At 49.4% G+C, this 21,496-nt stretch overlaps 1 protein-coding gene across 5 annotated transcripts in view; it reads left to right on the forward strand.

The window, feature by feature from the left end:
* CLIP2 (CAP-Gly domain containing linker protein 2) overlaps positions 1-21,496 on the forward strand; it is a 163,872-nt gene that overhangs the window by 132,855 nt on the left and 9,521 nt on the right. For 4 of the 5 annotated variants that reach the window (XM_089772209.1, XM_075904303.2, XM_075904302.2 and 1 more), the window contains 7 exons: positions 1,997-2,101; positions 4,012-4,956; positions 9,209-9,266; positions 11,313-11,396; positions 12,574-12,730; positions 13,659-13,818; positions 15,569-15,754. In XM_089772209.1, the coding sequence (XP_089628335.1) occupies positions 1,997-2,101; positions 4,012-4,956; positions 9,209-9,266; positions 11,313-11,396; positions 12,574-12,730; positions 13,659-13,818; positions 15,569-15,754 (1,695 nt within the window). The remainder of the gene's footprint in view (positions 1-1,996; positions 2,102-4,011; positions 4,957-9,208; positions 9,267-11,312; positions 11,397-12,573; positions 12,731-13,658; positions 13,819-15,568; positions 15,755-21,496) is intronic. The other variant, XM_075904306.2, reaches the window with a different exon arrangement.

Below are 21,496 nucleotides of genomic sequence, written 5' to 3' on the forward strand. Positions count from 1 at the left end.
CAACTGCTGCTGGGTAGCTGAAAACCCTGCTGGGCCCTTTTTAAATTTGCCAGGCCCCGGGGCAGCTGCCCCTTTTGCACTCTTTCCCCCCTCTCCCGCATCGACAGCACTGCCCCCTCTAATATTTTCCATTATGTGAGGATTTTTTCCATCCAGGTGCAGAATAATTTTTATGTGCACCGAGTCATGTGCGAGTGTGCACCACCAGTAGGAACACATGACCTAGAAGTGTTGAAGTGCTGCCACAGCAGCACTTTAAGGGAGGGCATGTACAGACCGATACTGGTGACTGGTTCTTACCAGTAAACCATATCAACCAGCACCGGCCAACTTTCATCTCTGGAGAGAACTTCTTCTTTTGAGGTTCCTGGACTCGTTTGGAAATGAATCGGCAACAGACCCTGTTTTTTCAGTGCTTATCCCTGAGCTGACCCTTTGGAGAATGGGGTGTGTGGGAAATGACCAGCCATCCTTAAACAGATTCTGAATGTCTGGGGTTAGAGTTTTCTGAGCTGACGGTTCAGTTCAAGACATTAGGCTTGCTGCTGTAAATTCACAGTAATGTCATTGAGGTTAATGGAATAATACAGGATCAGTGGCACTGAAAGTGAGACTGGAACTTGGTTCAGCCCTTAAGAACGAGATCTTAGAGCTGTGTGGAGATGGGGATAAAAAAAAATATTATCTCATGCACCTTATCTAGGACCAGCATGGCTACATGAATACAGCAAGTGCCTGGCAGTCTGGATTTTCATCATAATTGAATTGAAATGTAATAATATTTTCCAGACTGCAAAAAGAAAAAAAAAAGAAAAAGAAAAAGGAAAAAAAAAAGGCAGATTGATGCAAACTTAAATTTTCTCCATTCACAGAAAAGAAGCCAAAGCACATTCATGATATTCCACATTCAATCAGATTGTAAAGGAAAAAATACAAATGAATAGAGGAAGGGCGGGGGGAAGCGGCAGAAAATTGGCTAGTATCACTTGAATAACCTGATAGTCCTGGCCACTTGGTGGTCTTGGTGGATCATCTTTGTATTCTATAGAAGAGTGTTCTGCAAGTTAAAATTGTGGAAACCAAGTTTGCATCTGGAATCTCCTCCCGCCTCATTTCTTCCCAGGGAATTTCAGTTTTACCGATGGCTAGCGATGATCTGCTTAAACAATCATTTTGCTATTGATAAGAGTGCTAGGGCAAGGGACATAAAGCCAACACTGTTGGGTTCTAATCCTGGCTCAGCCACTGAACTCGGGCAAGTAACTTAATCGCCATGTTACCAGGCAAACCGAGTCACGGGGCTGCTGAGACGCAGAATTTGAAAATCACTTTGAAATCCCAGGACATAGATGCTGTACAAATGCAAAGCACTTGACTATGCAATTGTTTCCCACTTACATGAGGTATATTTTCTGGTATTGTCACTACCCCCTTTACAGTTGAACTTGCTTGCGGGCAGTTAATGCATAGCTCAGACTCTCTCTTTACTGCAAAAGGTGAATGGCAATTCCAGTAATGGGCAGTGCAGTGTGCAGCTCAGCCTGTAGGCAGCTGCCAGCGGTTCCCCTTGCGCAGTGTGAGCACAGACCCTATGCTGCATGGTCTTCAAATGATGCATAGAGCTTGCTGTGAATCTCTTGGGTTGTGAAGTGTTTTTGCTATGCCCTCCCCCTTCGGGAAAGCACGTAAGCACCTGCTTAAGTCTCATTGCCTCTAGTGGGATTGAAGCACCCTTCTGGAATAGGGATGCTTTGCTAAAAAGGGCCCTATAAAAGGAGCCCGCTTAAATAACCACCCTGAGGGCCATGTAAAATCCCTTAGTAGCCTATTTCTGTTTGGATGAATTTTCCTGCCTGTTGAGACCTTTATTCTCCTCCCATTGTGAACTGCCTTTCCTTGTCTTGTACACTGAAGATGATGTTGCAGCCTTTTCTCTCTGTTTTCTGCTCTCTCCCTTGTTGTTGTTGTTTTTGTTTTCTTCCCTATGTGTGACCAGACTCAGACGCAGTTGGAGCATGCCCGAATACGGGAGCTCGAGCAGAGCCTGCTGTTTGAGAAGGCACAGGCTGAAAAACTCCTCAGAGAATTAGAGGACACCCGGGTAATCCCATCCCCACTGCCCTGCCTGCAGACCAGCCTGCTTGTCAGCTGCAAATTTTGGGTTTTGTTGTGGTTTGGTTTGCGTTTGGGTTTCCATGGTTTTTGTTTTGTTTACGTTGTTTGCACTCCCTCTTCAGAAATAGTAGCTCCATCTGATGTTCCCCTCACGTCTGTGTGTGGTGGCCCGTTTCTGTCTTGAGTTTGCTTCTCAAACCCATGACGCCATCTGACATGAGCGCTTCATTCGGTTAACACCGCCCAGTAAATAACAACGATTAAACCGTACACCATTCATTTTGCTTCCCTTTGAGCTACAGGTGGAAAAGTGGCGTGACAGTCAGTGCTCAAATGTCCTTCCTCCTATTGTACGTGCTGCAATGGGAGAGAGACAAAAAGGATGGAGAGTGTAAATGGAACTGCCCCAAAGTCAGAGTACTATGCTCTGGTCGCGTGGGCTGGTTAGACAGGAGCTGTGAAGGTGGGAGAGGGTATCTAGAGGAGCAATACGTCAGGGCTTTGAGGAGCCTTGTTTGGGGAGGGGGAGGAGAAGACTTTTCTGGAAGACGTAGTGCGGTGGGGAGAGCAGTTGATTTTAAAACAGCCAGCAGGCTGCGGTGCACAGAGGTGGTCCATCCTCCTGGTCAGACCCAGAGTCCAAGCCAGGGGTCAGAGCTGGGGTTAGGAACCAAGCCAGGGGCCAGAAGAAGATTCAGAAACTGAGGCTCAAGCACAGGTCAGGAAATCGCCCAGTTGCTCAAACAACTTCCCTGTGTCGCCTTCTGACTTAAATTGTATGGCCGGGCCAACTGGGGAGGCCAATCGTCATCTCCAGGCACTATTCTCATGGGAGGGGGTGGAGTTCTGCTCGCCCCTCACGTCCAGTAGTTTTGGGTGGGCTGCCCAGGAGGGACCAGGGTGTGAGGGCTGCCTGGGAGCCTGTGGGCCCTGACATCAACTTGTCAGTTGTGAATCTGTAGAGAGCACCCGAGCCCAGCTTGGAGTCTTCCAAACTGGTGAAAGGGATTTGAGCTCCCCTGCCCCCACTCCCATGAAACATGGGGCTCGGGCATCCAGATTCCCAAGTCAGACCAACCAAAGAAATCGAATGGGTCAGTTCCGTGTTGGCGTGAAAGGAGTAAACGTTGTAGCTTTGCTTCTTCCTTTGTTTTTACATTTCGTCTTAGCAGGTCTGTTGTTCTGACCCCAAAGGTGCCCACACAACCCACGACTTCACTGTGATCATCAGTCAAATCAAGCCAGAAAGATTACACTCAGAAAGCTAAGAAGCAGCTCAAACACCTGTCATGCAGTGTAACCCATGGCCAGCAGTTGATTATCTCACATCTTCTAGCATCCTCCTTTTTTACTTTGCTAATAAATTCTAACATGACTCCATGTGTGAAATTCCTCTTCCTTTTACACCAGGGTAAACCACACATTGGTAAAGGCACTGTAGGCTCCCAAGAGCTGAGCAAAATCAAAAGGAACATTCCTAATGTGAACTATCTTGATTTTATATCTGTCCTGTTCCTGCGTGTGCAGCGAGTCACCTGGCAAGCAGCTCAGTTCAGAAATATTATGGTATTTTAGGACATTATTTTTAATAAACCTTGTAACCTTTTCATAGATAATATGACAGCAGTTGTTCCAAAGAGGCATGTTGTTTCTGATGCAACCCGATGGTTCAAATTGGAAGCATGCCTTAAAAATCCACATAAAGACCTTGGTGCAAGAAAGTATTGGTAATTACCCTGGTGCAAAAACTAACTGGATTGAGGATATGTTTCTTTTGAAACTTTGGCTACTACTGTGCTTGGGGTTTGGCTGTCATGGGAACATGTCTACTAATGAAAAGCAGGCAGCGAGGAAAGGTGAGAACTTACTTTGTGTCCTTTTGTTTTATTGTTTCAGTTGACTACGGTAGCAGAGAAGTCTAGAATCCTTCAGCTGGAGGAAGAGTTGAGTCTCCAACGCAGTGAGGTGGAGGAGCTGAGACAATGCTTAAGGAACTCCAACCAGGCCGAGACCCCAGACCATGGCGTTGGTCTCCAGACCGAAGCACTTCGCCTGCGAGACCAGCTGCTGTCTGCCAGCAAGGAGCACCAAAAAGAGAGCAGCCAGCTGAAGGAGAAGTATGAAAAGACCCTGAAGAAGTACCAGCAGGAGATAGAGAAGCTGAAAGCCCTCAATGAAAAATACTCCCAGGAAATTGTTGACCTGAAACATAAAGTTCAACAAGCCACCAATGAGAACATGGGGCTGATGGACAACTGGAAATCCAAGTTGGACACCTTGGCTTCTGACCACCAGAAATCTCTGGAAGACCTCAAAGCCACCCTGAATACAGGCCCTGACACCCAGCACAAGGAGATAGTTGAGCTGAAGGCCGTGGTAGAGAGCATAAAGATGGAACACCAGCTTGAACTGGAGAACCTTAAAGCTAAGCATGATATCGAGACCGCGGTTCACATAAAGGAGAAAGAAAGCCTGAGGCTGAAACTGCAGGAGGCCAGCGATGAAGTAGAAGAAAGCAACAACAACTGGAAAATGCAGCTGGAAACCAAAACAAACCAGCACCTTCTAGAACTTCAGGACATGAAGGACAAGTGCCGAGATGCCGAACTGAGAGTGCACGAGCTGGAGAAGCTACACAGTGAATACAAAGATCAGGCTCAAGCAATAGCTTTCTTGAAAGAGCAGATTTCTCTGGCGGAGAAGAAGATGTTGGACTATGAGACGCTACAGAAAACAGACGCCCAGAGTAAACAGGAGATCCAAAGACTGCAGGAAAAAGTGCTTGTCCTAGAGAACAAACTGCAGTCCATGGAGGCTCTGCATCCTTCTCAGCATGCCAACGTATGGGTTTGGGCTGTTCTGTTTGTTCTTTCTCCCTAGTATTCCTCATAGGGCTAACCTGGTATCATTTGCATGGGTGGTGGGTGAAGGGTGGTGGGTGCCCCCTCTGCCCAGCCCCACCCCCTCTGCTCAGGCCTGGCCCCCCATGGGAGCCAAGCCGTGTTCCCCCCGCCAAGCAATGAAGCAGCATTCATCCCCAGCCTCCTCAACCCCAGCACCACGGGGAGGGCGAGTGGCACATGCCCCCTGCCTCCCTGGCCCCAGAGCACAGGAATGGAGGAGTGGGCACAGCTCCAGCCTTCCCAGCCCAGAGCACAGAGAGGGCAGGCGCTAGGGACAGCAGTACTCAGTCCCCAGTACGCCTACAGCAAGCATTCTGGGGGTGGAGTGTGGGCGGAGCCAGGCAACGCCTTCCCCCGCCTAACGCACCCACCGCCCATTCTCATTTGCTTGGGCTCCTTGGCTTTAAAGCCGTCTGATATTTTTGGTTCCCGTTTATCCATCTCTTGCTCTGCTGTTCTGAGCAGTCCCCGTCTGTGGCTGGGCGAGCCCATGGGAGGACGGAGGAGGGGTTGCCTGCACCGGGTGGAGGGGTCTGTCCCGTGCGAGTTCAGGGAAGTGAGGGCACTCGTAAGGGCACCGCTCTGTGTAGGGAGCCGGAGTAGGAGGCGTGCGCTGGCGGGCCGGAGTGGCTAATGCCGAGGCGCTTCCTGCGCTCCGTGCACGTGTCGCCGCTATGGAAGGGCTGAACCATGACCATGGCGGAGGGGAAAAGACAGAACTGGTAGGGGATAAGGCCACTGCCTCCCCTAGGACTTCACCCAAGGGCACCCTTCACTCAAGGGAAGGCAGTGGGAGCCAGGAGAGAGGCAGGCTGCTGTGTGGTTAAGCCAGGAGACAGAACTGGGACATAGTGGGTGTGACTAGACTACAGGGCTTTGTCGACAAAACTAAACCTGCGTCTACACTACCGCCACGTTCTGTCAACAGCAAGTCGACAGAACGCGGCAGTTTTGTTGACAGCGGTAAACCTCATTTTAGGAGGAATAACGCCTTTTTTTGAAAGTACTCTTTCAAATAAAGGCGCTATTGCATGCAAACTGTGCTTTTTCAAAAGAGAGCATCTAGACTCTCTTTCGAAAAAGCGGCTTGCTTTGTCGACAGTACTGATCGTAGTCTGTCGAAAAAGAGCATCTAGAGGCTTTGTCAACAGTATCTGTCGACAAAGCCTCTGTCGAAAAAGGCATGCAGTTTAGACGTAGCCAGTGTATCTATGCTGGTTCTGCCACGGAGCTGCTGTATCAAGTTGGGAAGGTGCATTTCGTTTCTGACGGGGCATCGGTAAGTCCCTACCTGACAGGGGTGTTCATAAGGGTGGGTGTAATGGGGTAGCTGATGGGGATGCTCTAACAGTGGGGGAGGGGAAGTCTGCCACTCAAAGCACGTGTCACACATGAGGATATGGCTGACTTAAAGGTGACTCATCCGTGTCTCAGTGCTGATTGGAAGACAGGCAGTAACTGTCATAACGGTCATAGCTCTGGAGGAATCTGTTCCTTCCGAGTTTATTATATGAGCCTGCTTGTTGTGATGTCCTGCTGCCTGTCTCATGGTACCCTCCCGTCTCGATGAGATGACCTAAGGAGAAAGGAATCGCTCTGTGACTTATTCACACCACTTGTGAATAGGAAAATCATTTCAGGGCCTCCGAATGTTTGGATCCTCTTCCTGTGCTTGCGCTTTACCCCAGACGCTAGCTGAAAAGAATACTCAAAGCAAGAGAGAGCTCCTGTCCCATTGGGACACAGACAGCCACAAGCGAATTTAGGACTATGCATTCTTTGCTTGTGAATACGCAGTTGAATGGTACCCAACTGCTGCAAATGAAGGCCCCAATCCTGCAAACATTTACTGTGTATTTAATATTATCATCAGGACTAGTCCCATCGGTTGCACGCTTGTAAAGTTAAGCAGCTGTAATTGTGTTTGCCGGGGAGCAGCTTAATACTAGTAAAGCAGCAGGTGTATTGGGTGTGAAAGAAAGGAAAGAATCAACGTGAGAAGGAAGACTCTTTAAGCATTGATTAGTGGTATTTTAAGGGGTTTCCACTGGGCACCCTCTTTTCTAGTTAGGCCTGGATTCCAAGTACAGAGGAGACAAGTCCAAAAGGGTAAAGTGTGGCACCCAAAGCCATAGAACCAGGGGCCCAGCACCGTTGTACTCAGGAGAAAATACACTGTGAGTTCCTTGGTAGAAAATGCCAGGGGGACGTGAAAGAATTTCTACCTACATCCAATCCTAAACCCAAAGAAGAGTAAATAAAAAGAACCAGAGGTCCAATCCAGAACCCACTAAAGTCAATGGAAAGACTCCCATTGGGTTTGAGGCATGCGATTGGGCTCAGTGTCGTGAAAGAACTAAGAGTCAGAGAAAGCAATCGTATTGACTGTCTGGTGCAAATGAAGGCCACGAAAATGCAGCGTTGTTGCTTGAATGAATGCATGAACAAAAGCAGGAGACTCCCATTGAAAGAGGAAAATTCTGGTTTTTTAGCTATCTTGGTGAAGCTGGGGGGACCTAGAAGTGCTTAAAGCTGAGCAGCGTTAAGATGCGCTGCTGCATGGAGGCCTTGGCTGTAGCTAATCCATGCAGTTGTCCCTTATGGCCAGTGGTAGGAATCGAGTCATGGTAGTTAAATGGTGAAGGGACAATAGTGAGCATACAGTAACATGGCCCCGAGACAGGTACAGCATGGCAGCCCCTGGGGAAAAATGAAAAAAACCCAAATGGGGAGCAGCCAAGGGACTGGATTCTACTCCACGGTGACCTTTTGACTTGTTGCCCTTCTTATGGGAATCCAGTTTTGTCTGGTTTGTGGCCACCGATCTCATGTTCTCCTACAGCTGCTGTTGCTTTAAAACAGTCTCTGATCCCTTGCTGTGGGTGGCAGGAAGATTTGTCCCAACGAATGCCTGTGGCATTAATATCAGAGCCCTTCGTGCTTTGCAAGGGCTGACAGTGGTCTAAATTAAACATGGCTGCCCCCCATCGCCCTGTCTCAGAGAAAGGTCCACATGATACAAGTCTGGAATTAATTGTGAAAAAGCTAAAGGGCTGAGGCTGCAGTTCATAAGAACGGCCGTACTGGGTCAGACCAAAGGTCCATCTAGCCCAGTATCCTGTCTGCCGACAGTGGCCAGCGCCAGGTGCCCCAGAGAGGGTGGACCGAAGACAATGATCAAGCGATTTGTCTCCTGCCATCCTTCTCCAGGCTCTGACAAACAGAGGCCAGGGACACCATTTCTATCCCCTGGCTAATAGCCTTTTATGGACCTAATGTCCATGAAATTATCTAGCTTCTCTTTAACTCTGTTATAGTCCTAGCCTTCACAGCCTTCTCTGGCAAGGAGTTCCACAGGTTGACTACACGCTGTGTGAAGAACTTTCTTTTATTAGTTTTAAATCTGCTACCCATTAAGTTCAGAGAAACACTTAAGCGTGTGCTGCTTTTTTGCTCTGAATCAGGCACTCTTCATGTTGACTGTAGCGTGTCTGGAGTCACGGCTGTAAATCCCATGATTAGTTCTGATACCAGCTTAGAGTGAAACCAAAAGACACCCAGAAGGAGTCCGAGGACCAGCCTTTATTTCAGGGACTTGCAATTTGGAGGGATCCAACTTGACACCCCTTGAAGAAGCTGAGCACCTGTTCTTCAATCCTCAGCCCTTTACGGTGTCTAAAGCTGAGGCTTCAAGAACAGATACACCCCAAATTCCTAGTTGATGATGAAAATCCAAAAAATGCCTTATCCGATTCGGCCCAAACATAACCCCAGATCAGCCCCCGGCCCTCTAGCTTTGGGGCGTGTGACCCCTGCATCCAGAGTTTACGGTTGATCCCATTCCTAACGATTCTTTTTTGCATACTCTAGAAATGGAAACTGGGCCTTTGCTTTGATCCACTGTGAAATTTGAACCTTCCAGTAAGATAATGCCAGCTCCTCACCTCACTGCTTAGCTGTTCAAATGACTTTATTTTTAAAAAAACATCACCTGTGAGATTTCTTTTGAAAAAGGGGGTAAATCTGATTGGTAAGATATGAAGACCAAGGAACGTTAGTGCCAATCCTGTTACTTATTCTTCCTGCTGGAGTTTTAAATTAACGGACTGTGGTTTGATTCTCTGGAAGAATGACAGTGAAGAGTTAGTGGGCGCATATGTGCAGCTATGTGTGTTTTACATTTATTTCAGATGATTGAAACGAACGATATTTCAGAAGAGAAGATAAAGATGAAGCAGGCTATGGAAGGTAATGTATTTTGCTGACATGCTCCTTTTGCAGCTGCTTGGTCAGAGTGACTGATGCGCTGTCTCCCTCACTCTTCCGCCCTAGCTAGGACGAGTTAGCTGAAGTGGGCTTGCAAAGTTCATGTCATCTTGGTGCTTTTGTGTAGGTTGCACTGGTTGACTGGCTTTTTCACCTGTGTGGCTGTCCAGTCTGTTTGAGCAAATACAGTGGAGGACTCTTCTTCCAAAGTCTTCGCCTCACCCCTACAATATGGGCCAGGACCCCAGCGGGTGAAAGTGGGCAGTGATCTATTGACTGGCACTGATTTTTACAGCAGCCGAATCTGGCTCGTAGAGCAAAAATCAGTCCTGTCAGAGAGGGATTAATGGGAATGCTGAATGTATGCTGCAGTTGAGTAGAAGAATTGGGAGTTTTCCCTCCGTCTTGCTACACATTAGATATAAGCCTGAAATGAAATCCCAGATCTGGACACACTTGAACTTTGGATCAGATTTGGTTCGGAGCTACAATTTCACAGTGGTTTCCGTCTCTGCAATGAGCCAAACTCTGGATCTGAACAACTCCAGAGTCTGGAAAACCTTTGGCCTGGATCCATGCTTTCTGCCCTGCTGTGTGGAGGCATCCTTGTTTGAACTGATGCAGCTTGCTGCTGCTGTGCATGGTTTGAGTGTCATGCAGCGCAAACGCTAGTTAGTTCATGGAGCATCTTTCATACACCGTGTGGATTTAGACTGAAATATTTTCATGCCCTGTTCTCTTCACCCCACGCACGCGAGTTTTCATTCTGCCGCCTTTTCTCTGCCCTGCAAATATCACGTGGGTGTGTGTGTTATACCCAAGCAGATACTTGATTGAGAGTTGGATAACTAGGGTAGGACACCAGCACGAGGTTTGGTCCCTGCCCTGTGTCCACCAGCAGCTGATCTAAGATGGTCAGTGAGTGCATGTGTGTTTGGCTGCAAGTTCTCTTGAGTCTAAGCTCAGAACAAACCATGCTTAAGCAGGGCCGCCGACAGGGAGGGCAAAGGGGGCAGTTGCCGATTTAAAAGGGCCTGGGGTTCCTGGCTGCCATCACTTCTACTGCAGCAGCAGCTGGAGCCCCCGGCCTTAAAGTTGCCTCCAGAGCCCTCGTGTGGCATGGACCAGGCACCTTGGAGATCTGGCTGTGGGAGGCAGAACGGGGTCCATCAACACTAAGGGTTGGCTTCTGGGGGAGCCAGTAACCAAGGCGCCCCCCCCCCCCCACACACACACACACGGCCCAGCAAAGTCCATCTCCTGCCCTGCGCATAAGTGTATTAAAAAGCTGTCTCCGATTCGGGATGTTGCAGCACTTCAAATCTAAGGCTTTGATTGGATTGTGTACAGGGGCCACCTCCGAGTCTATCTTGGCTCTTTTCATCACCCCTGCCTGCCAAGGTGGTTGGTGACAAATGGAATCGTATGGAAGGCTCCTCTGTTTGCTTTATCATCATGTTTCATTCGTCCTTCCTTCACTTGTCGGCTGCTGTTTAAGCCCATCCTCTGGTGTCTGGCATCTCTGCTTCACTTAAGGTCCAATGGGGATGAGATGCTCCAAGACACAGCCCTGCTGGTGCCACCCATCTCTGCCACTCTCGAGAGGGTGGATGCTAGGGATGTAAAATCCTGTTTAATCAGTTAAATGTTATTGCCACCGGCCCTGCGGGGCTGCCTGTTAACCCGTTACTGGCACGCACCACCTGGTAAGGGTTACCGGCTAACAGGTTAACCTTTCACATCCCTAGTGGATACTTCTATGTTTGCATCTGTCTCCAATTTGGGCCGTGGAACTAGAACTCTGTGGATATGTACAGTTTGTATCTGCATCCATATCTGCCAAAATGAGCCACGGATACCTGCATCCACATCCCGTGGATGTATGAGGATTTGCAGGGCTCTACATGGAGCTCTAAATGTCTCTATACCACCGATGGCCTTCCCTGTGTGAGCAGGCAGAGCAGTTACCAGGATGTAAACTATCTCTCTCTCTCTCACCCCTCCCCATACCCTTCTGTTCACCTAAAGATCTGCAAGATAAGCTGAGTAAAAGAGATAAAGAGGTGTCGTCCCTGGTCTCCCAGACTGAAACCCAAAAGGCCCAAGTAAGTGGTAAGTTTCCCTTATCCAGTACTGGTGGGAACTAGATTGTGGTGGTTTTGTACCTCCTGGTGATATAGCCACAAGGACCCATTGGCTGGGCCCTGATTTCAGGTGGGCAGGGTACACCCCAGCCCTGTTCCCTGGCCGGAGCACCAGGCACAACGGGGTCAGCTCTCATGCCCAACCAGTGTGCGTGGACCTGGATGGAAAGTGGATGGGCCACAGCCCAATCAGGTCCACCCACGGCTACGTCACTGGTACCTCCATCATTGTGAGAAGAACCGAGGGCTTCTACATTAAAGCAACCTAGCGGTGTTGTGCCTAGAACATGCCCTTGCCCATGTGTAAGAGGATTGTGCTTAGCACATGTTTGTTCTTGATGCAGTGGGCCCAGTTCTGCCCCAGATAGATGCAAGCGAATCCCATTGCAGTTATTTGTATCTTACAGGACGAGAATCTGGTCCAATAATCTTAACAAACCGTGAGGTCACGAGGGGCACAGATGTCAATGCAGCTGGGTTTATCAGTTCTGGAATCTCCGCTCAGAGAGGGTGGCACCTGCTGATCTCTCAGGGTATGTCTACACTACCCCCCTAGTTCGAACTAGGGGGGGTAATGTAGTCATACAGAGTTGCAAATGAAGCCTGGGATTTGAATTTCCCGGGCTTCATTTGCATAAAGCCGGCCGGCGCCATTTTTAAATGCCGGCTAGGTTGGACCCCGTGCCGCGCGGCTACACGCGGCACGGACTAGCTAGTTCGGATTAGGCTTCCTAATCCGAACTAGCTGTACGCCTCGTTCCACGCATCGTTCCATGAGGCGTACAGCTAGTTCGGATAGGAAGCCTAATCTGAACTAGCTAGTCGGTGCCGCTAGACGGGGTCCGACCTAGCCGGCATTTAAAAATGGCGCCGGCCGGCTTTATGCAAATGAAGCCCGGGAAATTCAAATCCCAGGCTTCATTTGCAACTCTGTATGACTACATTACCCCCCCTAGTTCGAACTAGGGGGGTAGTGTAGACATACCCTCATAGACTGCAGTGGCGGCTGCAGATCACTAACTAGGCATAACTTGCTAGCCCCATGTTTCAAGGAGTGGCAATGGAATTGAGAAATGAAGTCACCCATAACAGGCACATCGGTAGGGGCTAGTAGACTTTTTCCTCCCCTTTTATTCTTCCCTTAGCATTGGAAAGTAAATGCAAAGCTGGAGAGAAGAAGGCAGAGTCTCTGCTGAAGGAAAAGAAGCGGTTGGAAGCGGAGCTGGAGACCTTGTCCAGGAAAACCCACGATGCGTCAGGCCAGTTGGTCCTGATTAGCCAGGAGCTACTCAAAAAGGAAAGGTTCGTCTTTTAGAAGCTAACTAAAGAGGCTGAAGGGCCCAAGCATTTGTCAAGCCCACTCTGGAAGTGGCCCTATTGGATACCGCGATTCCGTGCACCAAAAAGATGAGCGGAATGATTAAAACCCAGATTTCAACTTTCCCAGCCTCTGGCTTATTAGGATGTTGGGGGCCAGGTTAGTGTTTCAAAGGCTGGATTAGCCAGAGCGTTCAGCTCCCACCACTATCCCAGGATTTCAAGGCGCAGCTCAGCTGCCATGGAGGCACTGAAATAAGCGGGCAACATTTTTAAAAAATATTGGCCTTTTGGATGTTGAGCTCCATGGGCAGTCGGCGAAGGTAGGGCTGGGCAAGCACCCAGCCCCGCCCCTTCTGATGAGGCCCCGCCCCCTAGAGCCAAGCTGCCTCCCTGCCCCCACTCCCACCACAGGGAGGGGAGGGGAGGGAAGGAGGATGGGTGGACAGCCCGCATCCCCAGCCTCCCCGGCCCCAGAGCACCAGGAAGGGCAGATGTGTAGCCACCGCCTCCCCAGCCGGGAGCGCAGGCACCGGGGGCAGCCACACTCGGCCCCCAGTAGACCTACAGACAGCATTCTGGGGGCGGAGTGTGGGCGGGGCCAGGCTGGTGTTTTGGGAAGGCAAAGCCTCACTCCCTCCAGCACACCCGCTGCCATGTTGCGCTCTTTTGAAAACCTGTCCTAATGGTGGGGTCCAGCCGCAAAGCTGAGGGTGCTGATGTGAATTTTCCCCGTGTTTCCGCGGCGTTTGGACACAAGGTTCGTGGCTTGGCCCCTCTCTCACACCCCACCTCGTGTACTGGCCTCTTGCAAAACTGAGGGACGTTGCAAAATGTGACCTCCCCCGGGCTGCGCCCAGAAGAAGACCGAATAAATGTTCCCCTTTGCGAGGCTCTTTCCATCCCTCCCCAGGAGCCTGAATGAGCTGCGAGCTTTGCTACTGGAAGCAAACCGACACTCGCCGGGGCCGGAGCGGGACCTGAGCCGGGAGGTGCACAAAGCAGAGTGGCGGCAGAAAGAACAGAAACTCAAAGACGACATCAAAGGGCTGAGAGAAAAGCTGATAGTGCTGGTGAGAGCAAGGTGCACCCCTCCTTGCTGGTTGTTTGGGAGGGATTCACCTAGCTCCTGTGTTTGGGGGGGTGCATGTTTGTGGCAGAACAAACAAACGTGGGAAGAATTCTCACACCCTGGGGATTCCTTTGGTATATTGGAATTGGCCGTAATTTTTGGAATGTTGCTGTCATGCCACAAGTTACACTGGGACTTCCTTTGGTGTCCTGTGTATATGAACCCAGTCTGTCTGCAACACCCTTGGATGTGTTCCTGGGAGCTGCAATGCACCCCCATCTCTAAGGGCGGGGCCCACAGGGAAACACCAGAACCTCAATATTCTCGATGGCTCAGTGTCTTTTGAATGCCTTCATTTTTTCATGCCCCATTTAAGACACTCGATTTAATACGCCCTCAAGAGTGCTAACCTTCAGAGGGAGAGCATTCGGAATTCTCTGAAAATCCGGCCTCCGTGAGGGATCTCGGATTGGGTGCCTAACAGTGGAGAATTGGAAATGACTGGTCATTTCCAATCTTTTGTCTAGTTCAAGGCCTGGTTGCCAGTGGAAAGAGCTGTCTGCTGATAGCAAATCTTTGCAAAAGTATCTTGCTGGAGAGCAGGCACTGTCATTTTATTGTGAAATGTCAAAATATGGATTATGACAAGCCTTCCTTCCCACACACATTTCTGATTCATTGCATGTTGTGTCTTGGACAGAGGCACCGTCTCACAAATGGATGTCAGGTTTAGCACACACCTAGGTGAAGTGGACCGGAATGGGGGATGTGTGTTAGATCTCTGTCCTTCATCAACATTTGCCTTCCCCTTTTTTTAGATATGTGCCTTCACTTATACTTACAGAGAGCTCTACATTTCTATTCAAGCTGGGATTCTCATTTTGTCTGGATTGCCAACCCCAGATGTTAAAAAAAAATTGTAAATCAAGACCTGAAAATTAAAAAAACCTTGAATTTTTTTTTTTTTAATTTGCTTTTTTCCCTGAGCCTTTAGAATGCTCCTGGGTCGTCTTTTTTTTTTTTTTTTTTTTCTTTTCTTTTCTTTGCAACAACTAGAAACTGTCTGGTTTTCATGAAAATTGAGATGTTCATGATCACTTGCCTCCAGGAGCAGGGGCTTTAAGAAAAACACCAAATACCTTGAGACTTGTAATAAAATTGCAAGAGCTGTCTTATTCTAAAAGGGTAAAATGGCATGCATGCTTATGTTACTGTATAAAAATGTAATCTGCGTAATTAAGATCTCTCTGGCTGTGTGTGCTTTTTCAAGGGACTGTTAAAAAATTGGCAATACTTTCTTTGTATCTCAAGCAATAACGGGAGTAATTTGGTTTTATATATTTCTTGCAAGATGTCAGCTTTCCTAAAATAAAAGAATAAGAGAAGAAAAGGAAGAAAGTACAAAGCTTCCTGTTTCCTCCTGTTGTTTGTTGCTTGATACGGGGATTGAAGAAGTAATGATTAAGATAATGATTTCTTCAGATCTAGAGCTGCCTCTGTGTGATTCCTATAGTCTGCAGCGACCTCTAGATGTGGAGACTTATGTAACTGAATTCAGCTAGCAACAAATCTGAGCAGCTTTGTCACATTTAATACTTGGATCTCTCCAGACTCACAGTCTGCTCTGATCTGTTATCGAAATCAGCATTTGGCACTAGACACCCTCAGATGTACTCTGCCTCTAGTGTCTATGTTTTTACCAGAGTCTAACCTGCTCCCCTCTTTGTTTTTTGGGCCGTGTACATGCCAAGGATAAAGAGAAATCGGTAACAGATCAAAGGCGATTCTCCCTGATCGACCCTTCGTCAGAGTCTGAGGTTCTCCGGCTGCAGCACCGACTGGTCAGCACAGAGGACGTCCTGCGGCACGCCCTCGATCAGGGTCAGCAAATGGAGAAACTCATGGAGGCCATGCGAAGTTCTTCAGAGAAGACACAGGTAGCACATCCCCCCACACTTGGGCAGCTAGCAGCAGCCACCTGCTCCGTGCAAATGCTCTGACGGGGCCAAGGAAAACCAACACCCAACCGGCACGGTGGGTAGGGATTCCCCCGATGGAACAAAGCAGAATGGTAGGGAGGGGGCTGTGTTTCCAAGAGATTCTGCCTTTCAGAGGTGATCTAAAACCCACTGCATGCCTTGGTGTGGCTCCTTCGGCACCCTTCACCAGCGCAAGATGTTAGTTCCTGTTTCCCGCGCCAAATTCCAGTGCGGGTAGTTACAGTCGACCAATTGAGATGGAAACGTCATGTGTATCTCTTCATTTCATGTGTACGTAGCATTGATTTCCTTTCTTACACTGTAAACGTGCTGCTGGATGATTTTCAGACATCCCCAGAGTGAGTTGCATTTGTGGGCAAAGAATGGACTGTGTGTGTGTGTGTGTGTGTGTGTGTGTGTGTGTGTGTGTGTGTGTGTGTGTGTGTGTGTGTGTGTGTGTGTGTGTGTGTACACACGTACGTACATCTACGCTTCAGGCTTGCAGGGGTAATTTCCAGCTTGTGTTGACGTTTCCAGGCTAGCTCTGATAGCAGCATAGCCACGGCGACATAAGCAGCAGGAATAATAGAATGATAAGGTCGGAAGAGACCTCAGGAGGTCATTGAGTCCAGCCCCCTGCTAAAAAAGCAGGACCCATCCCAACTAAATCAACCCAGCCAGGACTTTGTCAAGCCGAGACTTAAAAACCTCTAGGGATGGAGATTAAACCACCTCCCTAGGGAACCCATGCCAGTGCTTCACCACCTTCCTAGGGAAATAGTTTTTCCTAATATCCAGCCTAGACCTCCATCTGTCACCATTGAGAACACTTCGCTCCTTCCTCTTTAAACCTACCTTCAGGTAGTTGTAGGCTGCAATCAAATCCCCCCTCACTCTTCTCTTCTGCAAACCAAACCAGCCCAAATCTCTCAGCCTCTCCTCGTAGTCATGCGCTCCAGCCCCCTAATCATTTTCATTGCCCTCTGCTGGACTCCTTCCAATGTGTCCACATCCTTTCTGTAATGGTGGAGCCCAGAATTGGATGCAATACTCCAGACGTGGCCACACCAATGCTGAGTAAAGGAAAACAATCACTTCCCTATATCTGCGGGCAATACTCCTCTTAATGCACCCTAATACACCATTACCTTCTTGGCTGCAAGGACACACTGCTGACTCCTATCCAGCTTCTCATCCACCGTAATCCCCAGGTCTTTTTCTGCCGAATTGCTGCTTAGCCAATCGGTCCCCAGCCTGTAGCAATGCTTGGGATTCTTCTGTCCAAAGTTCAGGACTTTGCACTTCTCCTTGTTGAACCTCATCAGATTTCTTTTGGTCCAGTCCTCCAGTTTGTCTAGGTTACCCCCGCTGCCAACTAGACATCGAGCTGCTGATCACTACCTATCGGATGATCTTTTCTACCTGCCTTATAGTCCATTCATTCAAGCCATACTTCTTCGGGCTAGAATACTGTGGGAGCTTGTGTCAAAAGTTTTGCTAATGTTAAGGTGCATCACATCCACCACTTTCCCCTTGTTTGCAGAGTCTGTTACCTCATCATAGAAGGCAATCAGGTTGGTCAGGCAGGACTTGTCCTTGTTGAATTCATGCTGACTGTTCCTGATCCCTTTCCTTTCCTCCAAGTGTTTCAAAATGGATTCCTTGAGGATCCCCTCTGACTTTTTTGCAGGGGTTGAGGTGAGGCTGACGGGTCTGTAGTTCCCTGGATTCTCCTTCCCATTTTAAAGATGGGCACTACATTTGCCTTTACCAATTTCCTGGACCTCCCCCAATCACCACGAGTTTTCAAAGATAATGGCTGATGGTTCTGCAATCACATCAGCCAACTCCCTCAGCACCCTCAAAGGCATTGATTCCGGCCCTGTGGGTTTGTCTGTCCAGCTTTTCTACATAGTTCTTAACCTGTTCTTTCTCCACCGAGAGCTGCCCATCTCCTCCCCATACAGTGCTGCCTAGTGCAGCGGTCTGGGAGCTGACCTTGTCTGAAGACAGGAAAAAAAACCATTGAACACTTCAGCTTTTCCCACTTCATCTGTCACTAGGGGTACGTCTACACTACATGCCTCTGTCGGCAGAGACATGTAGATTTGTTTGTTCAGCAAAGGTAAATGAAGCCGCGATTTAAATGATCGCGGCTTCATTTACATTTACATGGCTGCCGCGCTGAGCCGACAAACAGCTGATCAGCTGTTTGTCGGCTCGCCGCTAGTCTGGACGTTCCCCCTGTCGACATCAAAGCCCTTTGTCGGCAAACCTCATCCCACGAGGAATAACGGGGCTGCCGACAAACGGCTTTGATGTCGGCAGGGGAGCGTCCAGACTAGCGGCGAGCCGACAAACAGCTGATCAGCTGTTTGTCGGCTCAGCGCGGCAGCCATGTAAATGTAAATGAAGCCGCGATCATTTAAATCGCGGCTTCATTTGCCTTTGCCTACAACCCTAATCTACATGCCTCTGCCGACAGAGGCATGTAGTCTAGACACAGCCTAGGTTACCTCCCTCACCCAGTAAGGGGCTCCTGGCCTGTGTACGTTCCTATGCTCTCAGATGGGATTGCACACACATAGCTGGACCCTCCTGCTGCATGCACTGATGTGACCACGCTTATCCTAGCTCGATCAGAGCCAGTGTGGGCAGAGCTGGCCCAAGCTACGGGCTGACTGGGCTACTGCCGGGGTCCCCAGGGGCAGGGCCGTGCGTGCACCACACTCCCTGGGCCTAGGGTGCACGAATGGCTCAGGCCGGCCCTGAGTGTGGGTATGTCTCCTTCAGGTGAGGATTACCTTGAACAGACGTACCCAGCTCAAAGTGGAGCCAGGCCCTTTCTATCTGTATCCGTGGAGGAGAGAGACACTGGGAACAGCTTAATAAATGTTTTCTTTATAGCAGTGGCCCTGGCTGGGTTTTCACTTGGCCTAAAGGGGAGAGATTTTTTTGTTTGGTTTTATTTTTCTCTTGGTTTATATTAATGCCCTGTCCCTGGATTATAAGCTAAGGCTGTTTTTCATTCTTTTCGTGCATCATTTTCAAGAAGATAAATAAACACACACAGTTTTACACCATCCCTCTTTGTTCTTGTCAGAAGTGATTGTCCCCCTTTATTCGGCACTGGTGAGGCCACATCTGGAGTATTGTCTCAGTTCTGGGCCTCTCCACTATAGAAAGGATGTGGACATATTGGAGGCGTGCGGAGGGCGACCAAAATGATGAGGGGGCTGGAGCACATGACTTATGAGGAGAGGCTGAGGGATTTGGGTTTGTTTAGTCTGCAGAAGAGCGAGGGGGAATTTGATAGCAGCCTTTAACTACCTGAAGGGAGGTTCCAAGGAGGATGGAGAAAGGCTGTTCACAGTAGTGACAGATGCAGAACAAGGAGCAATGGTCTCAAGTTACAGTGGGGGAGGTCTAGGTTGGATATTAGGAAAAACTATTTCACTAGGGATGTGGGGAAGCACTGGGATGGGTTACCTAGGGAGGGGTGGAATCTCCATCCCTAGAGGTTTTTAAGTCTCGGCTTGACAAAGCCCTGGCTGGGTTGATTTAGTTGGGATTGGTTGCCTTGGGCAGGGGGCTGGACTTGATGACTCCTGAGGTCTCTTCCAGCTCTTTGATTCTATGAACCCGCTTTCCCTGCTGCCCATCAGCACGTGCTCCTTCAGTTTGCAAGCGCTTCAATAGAGAGCCCTCTGGGACAGGTTTTCCCACCTCTCTTGTCAGCTCCCTCCGTATTCTGGGACTGTGCCTGACTCGGGTTTGGTTGGATGCCAGACAAGCCCGTCTCCAAACGCCTGCTACAAAAGCCTTCCTGTTTCCTCTCTGACTTCTTTTCGAATTCCTTCCAGCGTCTGTCCTGCGTCTTCTGCTGGGGAAGCAGAGGTTGGGAATCACTTCAGTTTATCTTGGCCTGCCCAGCCTTTTCTGTCACCTACCCGCGATGAATCTTGATTGTTCCTGGTAGCTTCTTCTGTGGCAGTGCCCTCTTACTTCCATTCAGCTCCTTCATTCTCTAGTCCACGATCTGTTTGCATCTCTCAGAGGCCTGGCAGTTTTACGCCTTGCATGTGTTCCTTTGGTTGAGAGTTTCCTTGTCTACCTTCTAAACACATTCATCTCTTACTGCAAGTGCCTGCTTCTAATAACGCACATTCAGAAGGATACTTAATGCTGCAGGATGTCACTTAAACCGCCTCTGTGCATAATGGCTATTTTAACTCTGCCATGCAACTCTGTTACAGATCCAGATGTTTTATGGCAGAGGTGGGGAACCTATGGTCTGGGGGCCAGATGTGGGCCCCAGATTGCCTGGGTCTGGCCCCGAGGCCCCCCACCCGCATCAAGGACCTGGACACCCTCCCACCCAGACGCTGCACCCCCATTCCTGCCCCCTACTACTCCTATACTGTTCCTGCACCCTCCCAGACACACCAATCCACTCCCGCACCCTCCTTCCCATCCAGATTCCACACCCCAAGCCTGCTTCCGAGCAGTCCCCTCCCCCACACTGAACCCCTCATTTTTGGCCCCATCCCAGAGCATAGGGGGACCCATTAAATCTACTAACCTGGGCTCCCTAAGCTCTGGTGTGTGAGGGGCATGTGAGGAGTGTCTTTCTGCTTCTCAGTTGGGTTCTTTTTCCTCTCACTTTTGTGCGGCTCCCAGCTGACTTTTCTGGGGGTCAGCAGCCCCCACCCCAAAATAGGTTCCCCACCCCTGTTATATGGTAAGCAGTCTGCATCACTGGATTTGTGGCTACTCTCCCCAAGTGCAGAACTCCATAAAGTCTGCTGCATAATGGGGCCGAAGAGGAACGGTTCACTATGGCTGTGTCTCCACTGGGCCACTTATTCCGGAAAAGCAGTCGCTTTTCCGGAATAACTTGCCAGCTGTCTACACTGGCCCCTTGAATTTCCGGAAAAGCACTGACTTCCTACTGTAAAAAATCAGCTGCTTTTCCAGAAATACTATGCTGCTCCCGTTCGGGCAAAAGTCCTTTTTCCGGAAAACTGTTCCAGAAAAGGGCCAATGTAGACAGCCCAGTAGTCTTTTCCGCAAAAAAGCCCTGATCGCAAAAATGACGATTGGGGCTTTTTTGCAGAAAAGCGTGTCTAGATTGGAAATACTTATCATGGAAAACTGTTCCGTTTTAAGCATTTCCGGAAATTCATGACAGTGTAGACGTAACCCCTCTGTGTTGCAGTAGCACCCAGTGACCCCAATCAGAGACCTATGCTCCATCGCGCCAGGCGCTGTACATGCGATAAAAAGATGGCGCCTGAAGACCAGAGGAGTGTGCATGGCTTGCGGTACATAACTCCTCTGCGCACAGAAGTGTGGCGAAAACAGCCACCTGTTCCGTGTGAGAGAGAGCGAGGGGCGTTTTCATTCTGTACCGCGCGCCACAGCGGTCGTAGCGGAGAGAGCTTTGTTGTCATCCAAAACGTGATGCGGTCCTGTCGGCGTCTCCACAGGCACGTCCCTTCCCTTGTGAGCACAGTGCCTCAAACGAAAATGTATCTGGAACAGCGGTTTGCAGCTCTTTAAACTGGAACTCTCTGGTCCGGCCACATATTCCAGGATCAGGGAGTCCCAGCAGGGGTGGGGGACAATGAGCCTGGCGCGATGCAGGATGGGGGGACGATGCACGGCCCAGTTGGGCTGGGGGGAGGCAGGCACCAGCGT

Source organism: Pelodiscus sinensis, chromosome 21 (genome assembly GCF_052426305.1).
Source record: "Pelodiscus sinensis isolate ZL-2025 chromosome 21, ASM5242630v1, whole genome shotgun sequence".
In the NCBI taxonomy this organism is placed as follows: Eukaryota; Metazoa; Chordata; order Testudines; family Trionychidae; genus Pelodiscus; species Pelodiscus sinensis.